This window comes from Phycomyces blakesleeanus (genome assembly GCF_001638985.1).
Source record: "Phycomyces blakesleeanus NRRL 1555(-) unplaced genomic scaffold PHYBLscaffold_19, whole genome shotgun sequence".
Lineage (NCBI taxonomy): Eukaryota > Fungi > Mucoromycota > Mucoromycetes > Mucorales > Phycomycetaceae > Phycomyces > Phycomyces blakesleeanus.
This window is the reverse complement of record NW_017265152.1, coordinates 958,074-979,851: the sequence shown is the minus strand read 5'-3', so window position 1 is coordinate 979,851 and position 21,778 is coordinate 958,074. Positions and strand designations below refer to the sequence as shown.

General features: G+C 36.0%; 7 protein-coding genes across 7 annotated transcripts; 3 read left to right on the top strand and 4 right to left on the bottom strand.

Moving 5' to 3' along the window:
• Positions 1-2,960: 2,960 nt before the first annotated feature.
• PHYBLDRAFT_99801 (hypothetical protein) lies at positions 2,961-4,141 on the top strand (the record flags this gene model as incomplete). Its single annotated transcript, XM_018444108.1, has 6 exons — positions 2,961-3,117; positions 3,182-3,306; positions 3,443-3,669; positions 3,735-3,822; positions 3,904-3,988; positions 4,044-4,141. Coding segments are annotated over 6 exons (780 nt in total), but the record flags the coding sequence as incomplete, so codon positions are not given.
• Positions 4,142-5,291: 1,150 nt separating this feature from the next.
• PHYBLDRAFT_148909 (hypothetical protein) lies at positions 5,292-6,968 on the bottom strand (the record flags this gene model as incomplete). Its single annotated transcript, XM_018432176.1, has 3 exons — positions 5,292-5,916; positions 5,984-6,407; positions 6,485-6,968. The coding sequence occupies 3 exons, from the start codon at positions 6,966-6,968 to the stop codon at positions 5,292-5,294; spliced, it is 1,533 nt and encodes a 510-aa protein (XP_018288409.1).
• Positions 6,969-7,216: 248 nt separating this feature from the next.
• On the top strand, positions 7,217-8,019 carry PHYBLDRAFT_92922 (hypothetical protein; the record flags this gene model as incomplete). The annotated part of the gene is made up of 4 exons (XM_018443809.1): positions 7,217-7,396; positions 7,459-7,588; positions 7,636-7,842; positions 7,901-8,019. Coding segments are annotated over 4 exons (636 nt in total), but the record flags the coding sequence as incomplete, so codon positions are not given.
• A 189-nt stretch (positions 8,020-8,208) lies between these two features.
• On the bottom strand, positions 8,209-9,640 carry PHYBLDRAFT_56724 (hypothetical protein; the record flags this gene model as incomplete). The annotated part of the gene is made up of 4 exons (XM_018440223.1): positions 8,209-8,573; positions 8,650-8,901; positions 8,962-9,250; positions 9,308-9,640. 4 exons carry the CDS (start codon positions 9,638-9,640, stop codon positions 8,209-8,211), a joined length of 1,239 nt encoding a protein of 412 aa, XP_018288407.1.
• Positions 9,641-14,347: 4,707 nt separating this feature from the next.
• On the bottom strand, positions 14,348-14,888 carry PHYBLDRAFT_171744 (hypothetical protein; the record flags this gene model as incomplete). The annotated part of the gene is made up of 2 exons (XM_018436655.1): positions 14,348-14,572; positions 14,796-14,888. 2 exons carry the CDS (start codon positions 14,886-14,888, stop codon positions 14,348-14,350), a joined length of 318 nt encoding a protein of 105 aa, XP_018288406.1.
• Positions 14,889-15,633: 745 nt separating this feature from the next.
• On the top strand, positions 15,634-16,293 carry PHYBLDRAFT_92242 (hypothetical protein; the record flags this gene model as incomplete). The annotated part of the gene is made up of 1 exon (XM_018443784.1): positions 15,634-16,293. A coding segment is annotated over one exon (660 nt), but the record flags the coding sequence as incomplete, so codon positions are not given.
• Positions 16,294-18,580: 2,287 nt separating this feature from the next.
• Positions 18,581-19,740, bottom strand: PHYBLDRAFT_60264 (hypothetical protein; the record flags this gene model as incomplete). The annotated part of the gene is made up of 4 exons (XM_018440617.1): positions 18,581-18,618; positions 18,800-19,473; positions 19,554-19,621; positions 19,738-19,740. The coding sequence occupies 4 exons, from the start codon at positions 19,738-19,740 to the stop codon at positions 18,581-18,583; spliced, it is 783 nt and encodes a 260-aa protein (XP_018288404.1).
• Positions 19,741-21,778: the final 2,038 nt, after the last annotated feature.

Below are 21,778 nucleotides of genomic sequence, written 5' to 3'. Positions count from 1 at the left end.
TTTTATGTTAAGAAAGTCAACCATTTCCTTGGGTTTATGTCAGATAAACTGATGTCGATGGCTTCCTATCAAAGCAAAGCGTATGCCCAAGCACTTATGCACGAGGAAGCTTATATTCGATCAATACCAAAATCAGAAAAACCAAAGATCAATGAGAATTTGTGGAAAATATATGCTCAAATGAACGATGCTGAAAATATAGACGCTGCGTTTTCTAGTTTTGACATTCCTCTCAGCGAAGAAATGGGAATCATGTTGAATGAAAGTGAAGGACGATGGGAGCTTGCGGCCCGGAAACACCTTGACCGTTTGGTCGAGTCTAAGCTGGGTCCTCAGTATTACGGTGAATATTTTAAATGCCTTAGAAACGAAGGCGCTTATGGTAATATATACATATATACTTATATTGTCAGTATAATAATACCAATAAGGAGATCGTTAAGTATATTGATCACTTTTATAATAAGATACTATGCGCATCAGAGCAATTGAGCTAGGCGACAAGTATCCCGAATCTACTGCGCAAACAAATGCGTTGGTGGCGGAAGCTTCAATGAAACTATCGCAATGGGACGCGTTGGGTAAACTTCTGGAAAGACCAATAGCCGAAACCTTTGAGTCGCTTCTTGCCTTAATTTATTCGAGCATTCATTCAAAGAGCTACACAAATTCATTTTTCTACATCAACAAAGCCAGGCTAAACCTAATAGGCGAGCACTCTGCTCTTGCTACTTCATCGTATCGAAGCTCTTATCACTATATACTTAATCTACAAATATTACAAGAAGTTGAAGATTGTCTCATTGCCTTTGAGAAGACATCTATGCGGGACCCTTCAAAACCTGGATATAAGCCTATAGAGGAACTTAGAAACTCATGGAATTCTCAGTCTATGCTTCTTGCCCAAGATTATCCAACAAGAAAACAAGTCATTACATCAAGAATTCGAGTAATGGATTCTGTGCGGTAAGTAAAGTATTTGAATTGCATAAAGATTATAAAATATATGGTACACTATTGTTTTTATATTTTCTTTTTTTTTAAAGTGAGGAAAAAATGCCAAACAGTATTTCAAAGATGGTCAAGGCAGACATAGGAAACATGTGGCTTCTTTTAGCAAAAACAGCGCGCGAAGCTGGCGATACTAGTACAGCTTTTGATGCGGTTCAAAATGCAGAAAGTTTGAAGCTTCAATATACTTGTATAGAGAAGGCAAAATTATACTGGGAGACCCAGAAGAGGGATCGAGCTATTGCTATATTGAAAGGCATGTCGAACCCACTAAAGGAGGTAAGAATAAAGTATATATTTTCTTTTTTCAAATTATCTAGACATATCTTTGTAATTTTATATAGCACAATATACGTGTTTGTATTTAAATTAGCCCTTGTATAATTTGTGAAAAGGTGTCTTTGTAGCTTAAACCTAGTATATATATATATAGCAAATAAAAACTATCAACGAGCTAAGATACTCATTCTAAATTTCAATCAGAGGAATCTTCTTTTGGTTAAGTACCAAGAAGAGGCATTGGTACAGAATATCAATTTCAAGGATGCATATAAAATAATTGCCACCGAATATCCAAAGTAAGTGTAGAAAATTAATATATAACTTGTAAAGCTTACGCTTGATATACTCTTAAAAGATGGGAAGAAGGACTTTTTGCACTATGCGCGTTTTATGAAAGACAACTTCCCATTCTCAAAAAAACAGCCCCTTTAAAAAATTAGTAAGTTTTGATTTATGATGATGTGTTATTTCAGCAAGCTCACTATTTTTATTGCATTAAAATATCAGCGTTTACTCTCTTGTGGTTGTCATTCGATCTTATATTAGAGCACTCAGTGCAGGGTCACAAATGTTTAACCAAACCATGCCAAGGATGCTGACTTTGTGGTCCGAGTTTACTGAATATTGCTTAATGGATTTAAAGGATTATCCCACGTAAGTAGTCTATATATAATTAAAAGGCTATTCTATAATATGTATATATACTCATATTAAATGGTCTATTAATTAGATTGACCACAGTAGAATACCAAGATATTAAAAGTACATGCGAACTTGCAGCTGATAAACTTTCCAAAGATATACACGCTATTAAGCCTTATCAGGTAAAAGAAAGAAAAAGCCAATATATACAAATATGCGTAAACCTGTAAGCTTATTAACATTTCTACCCGAAAGCTTGCCCTTGTACTTCCCCGCCTTATATCTAGACTTGCAAATGACAAAGGAATTATTACAGCTCCATTTATTGCAATGATAAAGAAGGTTTTCTTGGCTTACCCTCGAATGGCTGTGTGGCCCCTCTTGGCTGCACTTGAGTCGCCATCGGATATGCTAAAGTCGCAATGCAGAGATATTTTGGATGACGTTCAAAAGGATAAAGAAGCTCGTGCTGTAAGATATACAGTATCCAATATATTGTGCTGTCTGTCAACTAATATGTATATACTGTATTCTAATTGTTTGTAAACTAGAAAACTGGCGAAAATTACAAGAAAATCATCAATGTAAAGTTTAAAAAATTGATACTCAAACAACATTTATGACCTCCCTTCTTACTTAAAATGTTATGATAGGATGCCAAAATTTTTAATAGAGTCCTCCAAGGAATATCCAATATTCATCCACGAGCTTTTGTAAATCGCGCGACTATTTTAACACAGCATCCTGGTATAAAACTCTTTAGAGATCTTGACCTTTATATTCCTCAAGAGCTCGCACTGGTAGCTAGACTGCCAGAACCCGAAGAAGAAGGTCATGATTATAACCCGTTCCCTCGAAACTTGCCAAAGATTCAAGGTAATTTGATAATTTACAAAAGAAAATTATTATTTATTTAATGTATGTAACATGGATCCTGCACTCTATGTATGTATATATGTTTTGTTTATATATTTCTGATTTTAGGAATTTATCCAAGAGTTATTATGATGCAATCTCTACAAAAACCAAAGAAGATTGAGTTGATTGGAACGGATGGAAAGCGCTATTGTTTCCTCTGTAAAACAAGTGATGATCTCAGAAAAGATGCCAGAGTAATGGAATTTTGCTATATGATTAACAATTTTCTAAGAAAGGATCCAGAAGCAAGAGATAGATCGCTATGTAAGGAGAATATTCTATTGTGTAAATTTATATATAGCAAGTTTTAATCATCTTTCTATAACAGACATTCGAACATACGCAGTTATCCCATTGGGTCACGAATGGGGACTTTTGCAGTGGATTGACAATCTAGAAACGCTTAAACTAATAACTGCGCGAGAATACGAAAAACATGGGATAGATTATCAAGTAAGCTTTTAACGTATAGTTGTTGCTTAATAACAAACGACTAAAAGTAAACTGCGAATAACAGAGTCGAGCGGAAAAAGCGAAAGAAATTATGGATCCTGTTGATAAACCGACTATTCCATTATCGTCCAAAAAGAAAATAAATAGATTCATCAAGGAAATACTCCCAAGGCAAGAATACAAAGATATTTTTATTAGCAAAAGCAATTTATTTTGTTTAACCTTCTTCTTATGTTACAGTTTTCCTTGCCACCTCAATAACTGGTTTTTAGATTGCTTTCCTGAACCTTCTCTTTGGCTAGCAGCAAGAACACGATATACAAATACTCTAGCCGTGATGTCAATTGTTGGATATGTTCTTGGGTAATAATTGCTATTAATGACTGCCAAAGAAAAAAAAATGAAACTCATGCACGTCTATATTTTAGTCTAGGAGACCGACATGCCGAGAATATATTATTCGATAGGTTATCTGGAGATTGCATTCATGTAGACCTTAATATGTTATTTGACAAAGTAGGGTAAACTTTCTGTAGATTATGAGCTTCAAAACAACCCATATTAATGATATTAAACTTGACATGTACAAAATTCAAGGGTTCGGATCTTCCTGTTCCTGAAGTTGTGCCATTCAGACTCACGCAGAGTCTTGTCGATGCGTTGGGTGTTTTGGGGTACAAAGGTAAGTTTTATACTTTGATATTTTAGTATGCATAAAATTAACACCTTTTTTTTAGGAAAATTTGAAAAGTCCTGCAGGGTGACTCTGCGAGTACTGCAAGAAAACAAAGAATCGTTACTGAGTGTTTTTGAGACTTTTGTACATGACCCAGTGTCATACAAAAAACGAGTGCCACACGCTAATGGAAATAACAAAAATGATGCAAAGTATATTATCAATAGTATGGCAGAAAAGATATCTGGCGATGCCTTATTTAAGGCTAACTTACCTACCGAAGAAGATAATGAAAAGCCAAAGGATCAAGTAGCTAGACTAATCCATGAAGCTACAAAAACCGAAAATTTGGCCAACATGTATTTTGGTAAGAAAAGAAAAGATTTTGTACAGTATATATATATATATATATATATATATATATATTAATAATTCCTTTGTATTTATCTATATATTAGGTTGGGCACCATTTATATAATGTTAGATATACAAATATTTAAATATTTAATATAAATACGCCTGTTGTTATTTTCAATATGGCGTACTAATTAGCTCATTTTTATAAATGGGGCTGCTACGAAAGCAAATTACTTTATTAGAGAAGGTCTTGAGTAGCGATTTCTTATATATGATATGACAGCTATTTTAATCTTCGAAGCAAAAGCGAGGGGGAAAATATATTTATAAAATATGTTTGCGTAAATGGTGCAATCGATAATAAATATCAAGGTTTTCAAATTTGCAATTTTTGAACTTGAGATTTGGGCGCTTTATATGTGAATATTGCTATAAATTTGTCATTGAAATAAATAGTTGCCTTTACTAAACTTTACATATTTCTGTACCTTATGTACAATCTATGGCGAAGCTCATATAAAAGCAAAGTCAAAAATAAAGCAAAATCAATATATGTTACAGTAGCTACCTTAAGACCAAACTATAGAAATATAATTTACTCAATAGCTCTTTGATATTGATTATTATTGTTCGGTGCTTAAGTACTGCTATATCTGATAACCAAGCATCCAGAGCTGGGAAAATTCATATTGAAAGTTTATTCCTTGCTATAGTGACCATCGGTTTTCTTTTGATATTAAGAAGAAGAAACTAAAACTTTCCTGTTTATTTATTAGCAATAACTTGGATGTAGTAAAAGTTACTGAATTTTGAAAAACACCAAAAGAAACTTGGATGTTTATCTTTTATTGCACCATATTCTTTTCTTATTGGAGTTATTCTAGTGGTATAAATTCTGGTGTATTTTATTGTTATTCTTATTATTATTATTATTTATATGGAGGTTCTGAAGTTATATATTCCACCAGATCATCCAGAATAAACCTATAAAAGCCAGAGATCCTGATACCTTTATATTTATAGCTTCACTAATAACCAAAAGTGTGGTATCTAGTCCGTTGCGATTACATGTTGGGTGATTAACATCATATGTGAAAGTTGTATCATTTGCACTGAGTTCTCCGTTTTGCCAATAGCCATACTGGTACATAGCAAGATCCCCAATAGGACAATTAAATTGTAAAAATGGAGGGCAGCTCTGAACAACCCGATAACACAGATCAATGCATGGAAGTAATTCGACCCATGGACCAGGTGTCATATTCTGATCAATCCAAGGATTTCGGGATCGGTTTGTAGGAATTGATCTGACAGATACTGCCGGGAATTGTCCGCTGGCTTGTGTTCCAGGTACAGAAGATAGAGCAGAAGTACAGCGAGGAATTGTGACTGAGCAAAGCCAACGCTTGTAATCCATATAACAATCGTTACAGTTGCGCACAAGAGAATACTGTGTTTTTTCACAGTTAAACTGTGACAGAGCAGTTCCAAAAGGATCAAACGTTGCTTTTGCTTGAGTATCATAGTTACTAGCAATTTCTGATGTATCAAGACCAATCGTAGCTCCTACGGGAACACTGTAAGCTACCTGGTCGCAAAAACCAAGATTATATATCAGGCGACAGCTTGCATCTGTATCTTCACCGTGGGCTGGTTAGTCGATCTTTGTTTTCTGGGTAGACATGTGTATGCTTGCCTGGTGATTTTGTCTGGATTTCTATAGGAGGTCCAAACGTCATTTGTCCGTTCTGTGTTTCCAAGAGATATGCAATATATACAGCGTCCCCGGTTAGACCTGAAACATAGAGTTGCTGCCGTGCTGCTACACTAGGTCCACGGCTAGTCAGGGTAGTGTTGAGACTAAAATTTGTAATCTGGTAAGGTTTGATGGCACAAAGAGAATACATGAGTTCTGTCGGTACATGTCCGGCTAAGAGAAGCGACACGTTAGGAGCTGTCGATGATTCGTAAGGAGAAGTAAGGAAGAGTGCATGAGTAGTATCGGTGTCGTCTAGAACCATAGCGGGCTCACCAAGAGAGCCAGTCAATAAAGGAGGGTGCATCCATTCTAGTGAGATGGTATTAGCATATACTGTATTATTATTATTTTTTTAAAAAAAAGTCATTATTAGCTTATTTACTTACGTTGAGTAGATATGCCAATCTCGAATGTCCAGCTTCCAGTCCAATGATCGTTTAGAGTCGGAGCTACTACACCGATCCATACTTTCGGAAATGTAGAATCTCCTTCCCATGAAGTTCTTCCTCCAAATGACCCGTTAACAGGTATCCCATTGCTTGGACCGGGAAGTGTATTATCGTTGCTCAATGACAAAAAGACATCCAGAGAAGGCACTTGACCTTGATAGTTGTCTGGAGGGGTTGGCTGGCTGCAGCTGGTAAGCGTCAAGTAAATCGGTGAAATATCCCTCTTTGTAAAAGAATCATGAATGGTTGACAAAGCAAGAATTGTTGCAGTTTCGACGGGAAAATAGAAATGTTGTAGATCTCCCGAGTCAATTGATAGCGATATGATCTGAGAGTTGTTCAGCTGTATAGTAATTGGTGCCTGAGCAAAGACATTTGATGAAAATAAAGAAAGTAAAAGTCCAAGAACAAGAATAAGCATGGCCGAAATCACAAAGTCACAGGAATGAGTTTCGACTGGACATTGCCTTGTACCCAACACTTAGACGTTCCTTTGAATATGGACACTGTGCACCTTTGCGGAAATCAAAAAGCCAAAAAGAGTCTGTGTGTCGTCACAGACAACGTCCAATCATTGTAGATCTTATCGAAAAGGCCGAATCGCAGCAAGGCACGCGTTACCCTTTCTCCACTTCATCGGCCATCATGCGGCAAGCATTCCTTCCATTACTCGTCCTTATCCTCGGTGTTCTTGCTGTTGTAAAGGCTGTAAAATTTGATCTGGTTGCAGTTACTCCTGACCGTGCCAAGGAAAACAAGAGATGTCTTTCTCAGTATGTTCCTAAAGACACAATGATTTTGGCTACAGTCCGTATTGGCCAAGGTTACAACCAGCGTATAGACCTTGAGGTAAAACATCATTATATGCTTTATTTAAAAAGTCTAGATAACCGAGAACTTTTTCAATAAAGATTGCAGATGACAGCGCTACTCCCACCGTCTATGTGTCCAAGAAAGACGTCTCAAATGAACTCCGCAATGCCTTCAATACTCATTCAGATGGTGTTGTCAGCATTTGCTTTACTAATTCTCTTTCTGAAGGTAAATAGCTTAGCCAGAAACTCTATGTATCTCATACTATGAAATAGGCTTCCATGAATCTCCCGAATATCTTCGTACTGTTGATCTTGACTTTAACGTCGGTGCCGAAGCTATGGATTTCGAGAAGATCGCCAAGGCTGAGAAGCTTAACCCCCTTGAGTTAGAACTTCGTAAGCTTGAGACTGTAGTTAAGGAAATTGTGGATGAGATGAACTATCTGAAGAGACGTGAAGCCCGTATGAGAGACACCAACGGTAAGTGTATTTAAACCAAACTATGACATTGACAGAATTACTGATATTTTTTGTGTAGAATCCACCAACAACCGTGTTAAATGGTTCAGCATATTGTCCCTGTTCACCCTTATTGGACTGGGAACATGGCAAATCCTTTACCTTCGTCGCTTCTTCAAGAGAAAGAGACTCATCGACTAAATCTGTAGTAATTAACACAAGCAAAACAACAGCAACGCAAACACAAACAAACAAACAAACAAACAAAGACGTTCTTTATAGAAGATTATATTAAGCGTGATACGCTAGTATCTAATGGATCGAAAACGGGAAATGGGATTTATGATTGGATATGAAAAAAAGGGTTTTATTGTTTGATATTTATGGCTAGGCAATGGTCTTGCATACTTCCAATAAAGCCTTTGCTGCTTTCTCAAAATCCTCAAGCTCAACATAAACTTGAGCGCAGAAGCGTGCCCACCAAAGACCATTGTGCTTAAATACCGAGATCATAGTGTTGTGCTTGTAAACAAGTTCGTTGATAAAATAAGCAGTAAGTTCGGCGTCAGACTTAGTTGTCTTTCCAACAGGAACACGCACATTGACCATGGCAACTGTCAGGGTTTTGGCTTTGTTCTCCATAACTTCCGTACCTAGAATTTTTGCAACTAAAGCACCGCCCTTGACAGCCAGGTCATTACAATACTTCATAATTGCATCTTCACCACCAAGGGACTGACGATAGTCCAAAGCTATATAAATATTTTTAAGGTTATTCTGTACTGTATACATGCTAGTGATTTATAAAAAAAACTGCACTTCTTTTACCTGCATTAGCGCACAAGTAGTTAGCACAGTCGATAGTGGTTGACAAACCACCAAATTCGTTTTGGAAAGAAGAATTATCTTGAGCATCTTTGTGATGCATGTATTTGGCATTGATTGATAAGGGATGAACATGACCCTGATTACGTTTAGCTACATACAGTACAGCACATCCACGGGGCATAAACATCCACTTGTGGCCGTTTGTGAAGAAAAAATCGGCATCCAGTGCTGTCAAATCCAAAGGAATTTGACCTTTTTAAGAAAGTAGGCATGAGTATAGCTACTGACAAAAGTGTTTGTGTGGATAATTACCAATAGCATGGGCGCCATCGACCATAGCGAGCATATTATAACTCTTGACAAGCTTAGTGACATCTTTGTAAGGAAATAGAACACCAGGAATGGAAATCAAAGCGTCCATTACACAGATTCGGAAACGACCGTCACCTTTCGCTTGCTCTTTCTCGATTGTCTCTCTTGTCAACTGAATGATCTCTTCATCGCTCATGGGGTAGTTAAGAGTAATCTTGATCAACTTAGCGTCTCTGCTGTCTTTCACATACTCATTAGCACGATCAATTGCATTATAAGCAGTCGAATACTAATGATAACATTGTAAGTCAAACAACAATGAATAGTTAAATGAGAAAATTCTTACACACAAGATCTTGTCCCCCTTCTCAAATGGAAGACTACGAAGAACAGTACTGGCAGCAGTTGATGCGTTCTGAACATATACAATATCATTGCTATCACAGTGCAAAAGAGAAGCGATTCGCTCAAGATTTTGCTTAACGACAGCTGCGAATTCTAGGCGGAACCATCTATCTGGCTGTTCCTCGCCTTTATCCTGGTAATCACGCATAACAGCACGCACAGAACGGGGGTAGGTACCATAAGATCCGTGGTTAACAGGAACGTATTTAGACTCGAGGAAAAAGTCCTTGCGGAGACTGTGTCCAAAGGCTTTTTGGGGTGCAGAAGGAGACATTTATATATATTTGTCTGTTTTGAAGTAACAATAATAATGTATACAATTATTTTGAGCTTCTGAAGACAGCATCTTTATAGAACCCCGAGTAAAAATGGAGTGACTGCGTCATTGAAGTTTGATGAAGAGTGACTCAAGGAAAAATGAATCATTGTATATGCAATTGTGTTTGACAAACTCTCTATCTGACAAGAAGTAGTACAAGTGGATTTGATGACCATGCAGGTGACTCACTAGCTTACAAATACTTCACGACTTTAATAATTATAAATAATAATAAAAATTTAATAAAAGGGATTTGACCCAATTACTCGGATATGAAAATTTGGCGGTGTTCAACTTTACTTTCAATCTTGGAAATCTTTCTAGGTAGATGAAATGTAGCTTTAACAAGACGGTCTTCAAAATCAACAAAAATATTACAAGCTGTTATATTAGAGGAATACATTATTTCTTGAGAAGAGAATGTAAAGATGAAAACTATTAAAATTTATATTTTATGTATTTCTGTAAACCTTCTACACAGTTATTTTTACTCTATTTACGTGTGCAAGTTTAGACTTTTGCATTTCGAAAAACTTCAATTCACGTATATATTCTTTTATAGAGAAAAATCTGGTGGCGCAGATCATTTGGATAAACCCAGTAGGCCTTCATCTAGTTGTGATCGACCGGTCTTCATTGCTATTTAAGATAAAGTTTATATTACTTAAAAGGGTAAATTTTCCTAGTATAAAAATTCTAACACAAGAATTGCTTACTGAGTAAATAGACAATAATTTACTTTGGGAGCATATTAAGTAGGCAAAGCAAGTTCAGGAGTTAGTGGTAGGTTGATGAGAAGCAGAATAGTATATGAGAGACTCGTCCTGAGAATAATAAATTGATGATACAAAGCGAGCTATATAGAGTCGAGTGTAGTTAGTAATGAAATGAGAGTGATAGTTATTTCAGAAAATATTCAGTATATGTGCTGAGGAAATGTATGAATTTTAGTGCAATGGATGCTGACATATCTTTATATTATGCTTTAACAGAGAAGGATACAGATAACTTTTTTGACTTTATTAAAGAGAATGGCTGATTTTTTTTGTTAATTAATTAATTAAAGATATAACGTTAATATTTCAGACCATAGATTTTTCTAAAGAAAGAGAGAGAGAGAGTAAAAGAATAATTTATATGATAGGGCAGTGCATTATGCATATGTGTATATAAATATTCATAAGCCCAACGGTAGCTATGTATTTTTGGCGCGCAACATTGATGTTATTTCTTGTCTGTCCATACACGGATGCTACTAAGGGCCTGAAGCTTTAAGCAGCGACTTCCACAGGATTACGCCCTTTCTTCAATTAACTTATTGGACCAAATATGTATATTTATATTATACAATTCCCAAACTTCTGTATCCTCGATGCACAAAGTGTATAGTTTGTATTAAAAGTTAAAGAAGCTAAAATACAAGTAGCCGTATATCTTGTGGCATGAAAGCACATTTTTTATATTTCTGATATTATTATTACTGCTGGTATGGCCAGTTTGATCAGTACTATTCTTAATTCTTAATTATTTATTCAATATTCCATATTTTAAAAGCTCTAAATTTTTTTCTCTGCTTAAAATTGCTAGATTTTTTTCTCTGATAGAAACCGCTACACCTTTATTTATTTCTTAAAAAATCGTTACAAACTTTTAGTTTCTCTTAAACTTAACTCTATAAAATATTGTCAGAACTTCAGTACAGTCATATTGTACTTTTTGGTCAAACTCGAACCCATTCCAAAAAATAGTACGGACGAGTATGGTGGTACCTAACACACACTTTTTTTTTAAAGAACGTCAATCGTCATTTCAACTACTTTAACGGAGTTGAGTTTCACGAGTTCCTTTTCAGTGAAAAGAATTAAAGTGAATGAAGAGTCTTCCATCTACTTTACACATCTCTTGTATCCTTCCATCATTTTTTTTGGAGGTGTACACGTCAGCGAAGGGGGACAATGTGTGACTATTTTTATATGCATGTGACTACTAGAGATAAAGACTATGAAAAAAAGCAAAAAGTAAACAAAAAAGGACGCAAAAAAACAGAAAAAGACGAGCGACAACGATGCGAAACCTTATTTACCATCAACAACTACAATTCTGCTAATGCGAATAGCTCATTAGCTTATATATAACTCTCATCATGTTCTTGCAGAAATGAGTTTGTCAGAACCTTGCGCATTAAAGATCAATTTTCTATTTTTCTCATTCGGACTGACGCCCGATGTTGATTCGCGCATCCTTTTAACAGCCACTCATGATAGAAAACAAGAGTTTCCGCGGCAAAAAACAGAATGCACACGCGTTTAAAGATTGTTAAACTCTTAAACGTACTTAGTATATATATAATATTCGATGTCTGATTGATTTTTTTAGAAATATAATAGAGTTTTGACTATTACAAGAATAATAGCAGAGTTTTCTATGTATTATACCATAAACTGTGTATATTTCTTAATAATAAGTAGTATATGATACAGAAAAACACAAGAGAAAGGCTTTTTTAAAAAATTGACTTGTTTTATATAGTTTAGTAAAGACTTTCACAAGGAAACCACTATGTCAAGATATCTATTTTACACGCTTGATAGTTATTTCTTCTTTCTACATCATATAATAAACCCCGACGTTCAAACAGCTTGGAAAGATACTTTACTATATATTACAATACTACATTTATATATATATATTATACAAGTATTCTAGTCAAATTTCTTGAAAAAGTCAATTTTGTTAATATCTCTAACAAGGAACCAGCAAGTGTATTTTACGATGGATATAATAATGTATACATAAAGCTTTTATTATTGCCATTATTGCCATTAGCAAGTTATAAAAGGATTAATATTGAAATCAATTAGTTTAAAGCCATAAATCTAATACTCTGTTTAATCTCGTATTGCTTTATCATAAAAAAAAACTCATTGATGAGAGTTGTGTAATATTTAGTCTTTTACAAGTTAAAGTATATTGCTTTATGTAGGACAGTTCAGACAGGTTTCACAAGCAGAAGAATGTACACATAACTAGACATGAAATTGGTTACTCAAAATTATAGTTATTTTCAGGTACTTTGCAAGTACAAATTACTCATTGTCATGTTCAATTTTTTATTGTCATTAGGATTTTTTTGGGGTGAGTCGGCTATAACATCAAACGGTATAGATAAATTTTACCACTAAAACATTACAATTAAACAGAAAACGAGATGTATGCTTTTTTTTCTAGGCTTATACATATTTTCTTATGACCAATGCCAATTTACTGAAGGATATTTTGTGAGATGTGAATGACCACACAATATATTTTTTGTTGAGAGAAAATAAAGGCATATTCTCTACACTTTTCTCAAACATTAATTATTTATTATTGTATTTAATCAGGCAAATATATATGTATCATATAATTACTGTATGATCCATATACGAGATTTTTATATATAGCATTGTATTTTAAGAAGTATAGTTAATGCTATTATTACTTCAGCTACCTAAATGTCTATATTTGTCTTTCCTTCGAGAAATTATATATGCAAGTTTAATGTCAATATAAATGATATATAGCGAGCAGTTTTGCTTTTATTTCGCTTTTCCTCATCCCAAGAATAAAAGTACATCTTATTTGTCTATTCTGAGATGTGTTTCATGCACCTATTAAAATCTGTGTAAAAAAATTGTAGTAATATTGGCTTTAGACACGATATTTTTCTTTAATAATATGACATGGTACAACGACACTTGGCAATATACTTCTTTGTGATATTCATATTGATTAATGTGATCCTTGTTGGCAGCAATTTCAATTAGGGCTTTACTTCTTTTGATGAATATTCATATTAACAGCTTTATTTTCTATAATGTATAGCTGTTTTTGTAAACAAGCATTTAATTATTGTAATAATAGATGAAAAATATAGATCGTTCTATCAAGTTATTCTTTCATGCATTATTTGTTTATTACTTTTGAAAATCTCAAAATATCCATTAACTCTTTTACATACATTCATACAAATTATTTCTATTGTAGCTTTGTTTTACCTATCACCAACTTCGCGATTAATTTAAGTTCTAGGAACGATTGTTACTCTTCTAAATTTATAAATTAGTTGTTAATACCCTTGTAAAAACACAAAAATATTAATTGATTCTTTTATATCCAAGTGCATAAAAGCAAATATATACTTTGGTACAGACAGGCTTTGTATTTCTTTTAAAAAATAATAATTATATTCTTTTGCACTCCTGAATTCTCGTACAACTTCTTCAATTTCTTCCACAAAATATTTAAAATCTTTTAAATAATTTTTGCTCAAAAACGTGAAAAAAAAAGAAAGAGAGAAAGAATAAATTTCTATGCAAAGAAGTGGTATTTACTCGTAAGTCATAAGAGAGGCATTAATAAATTTTTATACCAAAGCATATAGCATATTCAGTAATCGATTAAAAAGATTGATAAAAGGAAAGTATAATTGACTTTACATAGCATTTTTTTTTATGAAGATCATATTCATTTTTGTCTTTCATTATTATTTATTAAATACAAATGTGATACATATGAGTAACTTTAGTTTTTTTTTTGTATCCGATGTATATTACAGTCTCCTTGAAAAGAATATGAAGCTGTTGAGATAAAACTTTGGTTCGTATTTATTCCTTTTTCCTTTTATACTTTGAGATTAAATAAGGACAGATTATAGTAATTCTCGATAATTTCAATTATTGGATTTAACAAATATGCTGCAGATAGATTTGGTATTATACAATAACGATAAATTGGAAAATACTCGGTGACGTCAAGGTCAAAAGCTTGAACACAAGTATCAATCATCAAAACCATAACAATTATAGATGCATTTCTGTATTCAAATGTTAAGGTATTTGAATTTACCTCCATTCAATAAGCAGAAAAAAAATATTTTACGCATAGGTATAGGTATATATATATTCTCCTATTATGTTAGACAGCTGATTATCTTAAGTGTTATACATGAGAGTTTTTTTTTTTTTAAAAAAAAAAGAAATGGGTAAAATCAGGAAATAATCACTGTCCTTTGACTGTTTCTAGTAATTACAACGTGGGATCTCCACCAGTTTTTGAACTGCCCGCTCACAACATGCCAGCTTGTAAGCTTGACCATTTGGCTTAATGACATCCCAGCACATGGTTGAGGTCGGGGACTCTGCTGTTTCTCATCTGTATTCATGGTGATAGACGATCGGACGAGCCAGCTCCACGTGGGAAGTAGAGCCCAAATCCATAATTTGTATCCCGTTTAATCTCAGTTCGTAACCACTTTAAAACCAAGTGTCCCAAGCGTGGGTTTAGATACAGTTACTGCTTTTTCGTCCCTCTTTATATACATATGCACACCTACGTGTCATCCGTGTCCAAAAAAAGGAACAATAGAACCCAATTTGTGTCAAGTAGACTGTCGGATACTTATATAATGGTCATCATATAATCATAGAAACGAAACTTTGTACATGGCCCATGAGTGCACCTTTTTGTATTTAAAGAGGCGAAATGACCACCAAATACGGACGCTTCTCACATTGTTTCCTGTCACGGGATAATTTGCTTGATTGAGAAAGAAAAGAATGGGCAAAGATCAAACATTTCTAGGCCTGTTGTGCTTTTTTTGTTTTCCAAACCCTCATTTCACTTCACCATGGCAGTGCCCATTCTCCAGGAAGAAGCTGTGCCATCTCGAGAAGATCGCCCCCAGGTGACTTCCTCGGCCGAATTACCAAAAAACAACACTCGTGAACATCGCCAGGCAACACACACCCCTAGTCTCAAAGTAGTCGGCCACTATTCTCTTCAGCAAAGTCTTGGTAAAGGAAGTACTGGAAAGGTCAAGCTAGGTGTACACAACATTACTGGAGAAAAGGTATTAGAAAAACTTTACCGAGTCTCCCTTGCCCAGGCTGATAACCAACTCTTAATAGATTGCTGTCAAAATTGTACCCAGAGCAAACCTGCAGTTGCTGTCTACTACAAATAAATCGCCACGCCAGATTGCCAAGGAACGAGCCAGAGAAGATAACCGAGAAATGCGAACAATAAGAGAAGCTCACATAATGATGCTCCTGAGACACCCTCACATTGTCGGTCTCCGAGATCTAGTCATCAATGGGCCATATTTCTACATTCTTATGGACCACGTTAATGGTGGACAGCTGTTGCACTACATTGTCAAACGACAGCGCCTATCAGAAAGTCGAGCACGCCTTTTCACCCGTCAAATTGTTGGTGCACTTGATTATCTCCACCGTAACTCTATTGTTCATCGAGATTTAAAGATCGAGAATATTTTGATTGACAAGGCTGGAAGAAACGTCAAGCTCATTGATTTTGGCTTATCCAACCTCTTTAGTCCCACAAGCCAGCTCAGCACTTATTGCGGCTCTCTTTACTTTGCTGCCCCTGAACTTTTGTGTGCCACACCTTACAATGGCCCTGAGATTGATATTTGGAGTCTGGGCGTTGTATTATATGTGATGGTAACTGGATCAGTACCGTTTGACGACAAATCGATGCCAGGTCTACACGAAAAGATTAAGCGTGGCGAAGTAACCTATCCAGCTCATTTGAGCCCCGAGTGTCGCGATCTTTTAGCGCAGATCTTTATCACTGACCCGGCTAAGCGTATTCCGCTCGCCGACATCTTGCGCCACCCATGGATTAATGCCGACAGCCCGCCTATCAAGAGCTTCATTCCTTATCGCAAAACGCTTACTTTACCTCTAGAGACAGAAGTGATCGAAGCAATGAGCCAAGGATTTGGCTTTGGAACACCCAACGAGATTAGAGCTGAGCTTGAGAAAGTAATACAGTCTGAAATGTACTGCAATGCAAATGAACGGATTGTCAATCAACAAGCCGTGTCCGTCAAAACACTTGGTCCATCCTTAAACGTCAATGAGTACAATCATACAGCCGTCCGAGATTTCTTTTACGATGACCCACAATCTGTTCCTGAGGCGTATCACCCTCTTGTATCTATCTACCATCTTACTCGTGAACGTCAGAACTTCTTGGAGCAGGAACACACTCTTGTGAGTATCAAACACGGAGGACTTTCCCGAAAGACATCTGTTGAATCCGGGTTCTCCGCTGGATCATCCTCAGCTCCCGGAAGCCAGGTTTCATTGTCGCTTGGAGATGCTGACCAGGTTGATGGAAATGGTGCAGGTACCAGTCGTCCACGTCGTATTCATCAGATCGCCTTTGACAAGGCTGCTATCCACCACCCACCACCGGTATCACAAGAAGGGCAGGCACCTCAAAGTGGTATGTTTGGGTTTACATCTCAACCTTCTGCTGCAATTGCCTCTACAGATTATCTTGCACGGATTCAGCGATGGCTCAGATCTTCGGCCTCAAATGAGCAATTTGGCCATTCTACACCTGATGACGATGATGATGAACGTAATCACGCACCTCCTATGCCACCCCTTGCTCACCACCAACAAAATCACACACAGCAACAACATGAGAATGCTCAGCAAGCACAAAAGAGACATACTCAGCAACAGGAGCAGCGCCAACAGCAACTACAACAACAACAGGAACAGCGCCAACAACAACAACAACAACAACAACAACAACAACAACAACAACAAGAGCAGGCTCAACATTATCTTGATATTCAACAGCAACCAAACTCGAGACCATTGAATGAGTCAGAGTCTGTGTTAAACTCCTCTACAAACTTCAATCCGCCATCCTCTTCAGGTGGATTACCCCACGCATTCTTAGACGAAGAAGACACCTCAAACCAGGGACGTCAACCCCTTCCACCAGGAAAATCCCTGCTCCGGAAGATTTCACATGCCCTCATCCGTCGCGGAACCTCAGTCAATTCTATGAACCGAAAAGAGTCTGTCGCCAGGCATCACAAACACGGAGATTCCCAAGAGGGGCAATCTCTTTCAATTGACAGCGATTCTCATCATTCAACATCCCCTTCCAACACTACCGAGAACTTTTCTGTCAAAGAGCAGCAACGAGTAATCCCGCCCATTCCAGCACAACCAGACCAGCCACCACGTCTTCCTGAAAATATTGTACCAGCTCACACACGTTCTAGTCCCCTTGTACCTCAGGTGTCAGAACACCGTGTTCAAAACCCCCCACAAGCCACTCTGCCAACTGGTGGTTCCACTACTCTTAAAAAGTCCAAATCCACAAAGGCAGCTTCCAGATCAAGCAATAAACACCAGCGCTCTGCTTCTGTTTCACGTGGAGCTAGTAACCTTTCGAGCAAGTTTGGGGCATGGCTTAATCGATCTACATCCTTTGGTAAACCACCAAAACACTACAATAACAACGCATCCTAGACTTCTTTTTCTTTATACACATTATACACATTTATTATCATGGCAGCTGGCTCTATTCTGTCCTTTCTATCTTATCTTTCTTTCTCTTTCACCGTTCATAGTTAATTGCACTTACATATATTTTGTATACCCTTTATTATCTCGTTATTTCCAATATTAACTTAGACTCACAGGCGTATATAAAATCTTACGCTCTTTCCTTCCATTAATCTTTTGATTTGTTTTGTTTTGATCCACGCTTTTATCTACACTATATAAACCTCTTTTATTTCATTTTTGTTCGGTCATTTTACTTTTGATCTTGATCAAAAAATAAATAAAATTAAATAAAAATGAAATAGAGTAAGCTCTTTGTATCAAAACTGGTTTGATTGCAATATAGTTGATTTGTATAGAAATGAGTTTTTATTTGAACTTTCTAAGAGAAAAAAGAAAGAAAGCCATGATGTAAAGGATGAAAGTGAATTTAAATAAGCAAAAAAAAACTCCCAAACAAAAGATGGGAGAAATGGGAAATATACAGAAAGTTAATATAGCATAATATTTTTTTTATTTAGACCAGCAATACTGCATTGATACAACCATCGTTTTCTATAATAAAAATAATAGTAAAGAGAAACGCACACATACACACATACACACACACACAGATGGGTAGATAGATAGATAGATACATAAATACATAAATGCAAATTAAAATATATTAGAATTCATTTCAATTCACTATTTAGATCAAGTCCTTTGAAGACAAAAGAAGAAGAAGAAAACTTACCAGGATTGTTGGTGACCTGGGCATATTTACCCCAGACAACCTTACCACCAGTGGTTACCAAACCAAGTTCGGATACGTTGACTTCCAATACGGTACCCTTGGTGATAACACCAAGATGTGTGAAGAGAGGTGATTGAGGGTTCTTCTTGACACCAATAATTGGCAGTTGGAAGGTCGCCTTGAGTTCTGGGTGGGTAACATGTGCCTTCTTGAAACGAAGACCCATAGGACGGATGAAACGCTCATACTTCGGGGGCTTACGAGTGAAGCCATCTCCAACAAAGGTAGCCTTTGTAACCATACGCTTCCACGACTTGGTCTTACTCTTTCCACTCTTCACGACCTTGAACATCTCATCTTCGGCCATACCACGCACAGCGGGCAAAGGAACAGACCACTTTCCTGCCTTTTCCTTTCTCTTTTGCTTAACCATGTTGCTCAGAATCTTGGCGCGATCTTGACCTTCACGATCCAAAAGGTAAGCAGGAACAGCGCCTTCGGGAACGGCATCGGCGGTCTTTGTCTTTGCATTTCGTTCTTCGTGCTTCTTGATCGTCTTCTTCATCTGGATCTTTTCGGCACGACGCTTCTGGTTGTGCAACTTGGCCTTCAGACCATGTACCTTTTGAGCATACTGAGAGTCCTTGTGGACCTTACGAGCTTCTCTCTTACGCCTTTATTATATAAAATGTAAGTATACATAGTTTGTTAGGATTGAATGGATTGATTTAGATTATACATCCAAGAAACTTACTTGCGCTCTTCATAATCCAGACGACGTCCATGACGCTTAATGTGCTCTTCGATATGCTCGTTCTGGGGCTAAATGCCAAAATAATAAAATAAAAGAAAGAAAGAAACAGAATCTGGTTGAGATCACAAGATTCATTGGATAAAAATGACATTGATTTTGTTTTTTAGGATCGAGGATTACTTACCATTGGATCTGTCTATGCGTCAACCAACCAAACTCTTATGCGATTTAGAAAAAATTAAAAAATATAGAATATTCGTATCGAAATCGCCGCCTGTGACAAAAATTTGGACACAAACCGTAAAAACAAAGTCACAATTACACTGTCGAATTCGCCAAAAGATACAGTATCTCATTTCACAGCAGATGTGTCAATATGGAAAAAAAAATTTAATAAATATCTTTAATTTGCATACATGGCTATTTCGATACTGACACTTTGTATAATGAAATCAAGTTCAGAACAATTGTTTTTTTTGTTTTTTTTTGTTTTTTCGTTCTTTGCTTGGTGTAGTGTTGCTTGTGTTGTTGAAGCCAATAGTGTGGAAAGATATAATTCGCTTGGAGTTGTTGCGAAATGTGGGTAAAACAGCTTGTCTTTTAAAATACTCTATTTGATAGTATATTATTATGTTTGCTACAATTTATGAAAATTATAAATATATTACATACGAATTTCCATTGATGTATCATGCTAATTTCATTATCAGTAAATGATACAGGATTAGTATCCAACTTATTCGGCAATATATTGTCATAAGTAATATATGAAAGCTGTCTATCATTTAAGAATGCTAGCACAAAGTTATGTTGCCTTTAATAATACCTACAATCTTTCATCGAGAGAAGAGGAACAGTCATACATTTTCTGTTGCTTTTTATCTTCATTTTCTAATATGTCAATTTCGTTTGAATGCAGAATATAACTTCTTGTGTTTAAATTATCACCAAAATAACTCGGTGAATTTGGATTATACGTGTTATCAGACGTGAAAGAGCTGTGCTCCTAAATAACCGTTTAATATAGATTATATATAAGGTACTCTAATAAAGTGTAACTTACCGATCCCAGCTCACACTTGTTAGAGGAAACTTCCTTATCACTACCATTTTTTTGTATCTTCATCCTGCATAATATTTAAGAATTATCACTTTTATTGAGATATAATTACTAGGTTCAAGAATAAAACAATATTTACCAGTTCATGCTAATCACATTGTTCAGGCACACCGATATTACTTGATGTGCTATCATTACTTGCTTGTAATAATTTAATGAGACCATTAACATAACTCATTACTACAGTGTATATTATCTACTTGCTTTACGTCTCGCTGATTTGAGGGAGATGACATTTTGATTCTACCGGACCACAAATTGTGACCTTTTTGCCGACATAGAATAACTCTATCTGGTTCCTAAGAATACAGAACATTCGTGTAAAGTCATTTTTTTGTGCTTTGAAAAAAAGAGTGAATGGGAATTGCTTACCAGTTGGTGCTGTCATAGTCTGGGAATATAAGTAGATGAAAGAAAGAGAAAGACACGATATGCGTAAGGATAACAAATAGTAGAATATCCAACAAGGTTGCGTCACACTTTAATGACAACTCATACTGTTCTGCATAACTGGCTATTGATATAGTGTATTTGTGCTTAATTATTATTTCTTTACTGTCAAGTCTAAATTTAGGGCTAGTAACTGATTATACAGGATTTGATTTTTGCATGAGACAGTACTTTATTATCAAGTTGCCCAAATACAGGCTGTAGATCTTACAAGAATGAGAGTTAAGTGCCTGGGGATAGATAGATAAATACACAAGGTGTGGGGACAAGGTAGTAAGCTAATACGTACAGAGAGAGGAGGAAAAGACAAAATTACATAGAGAGGGAGGAAGCAGAATTAAAAGAAGAAACAAAGAGAATAACTAATACAGGAGAAAGTATAAAACAGAAGGCAGAAATAGCACAAAAGTCAAAGAGCTAGTCTATGAGATTGGAGGATTGAAAGAGAAATTGAAGCAATATGTTCACAGAAAAAACTGCACTGGAAGGAACGAAAGGCACATTTACAAGACACACCATTCTGTCCTGAAGGATTAAAGATACCGGGTCCCGGACAGGTAGTCGCAATTAATGAGTCCGGTTAGATAGAGACATCGTCCCCGTAAGATTGCTGATATATAAAGAGAGGCTGAAATTACTGCCCTACACAAATTAT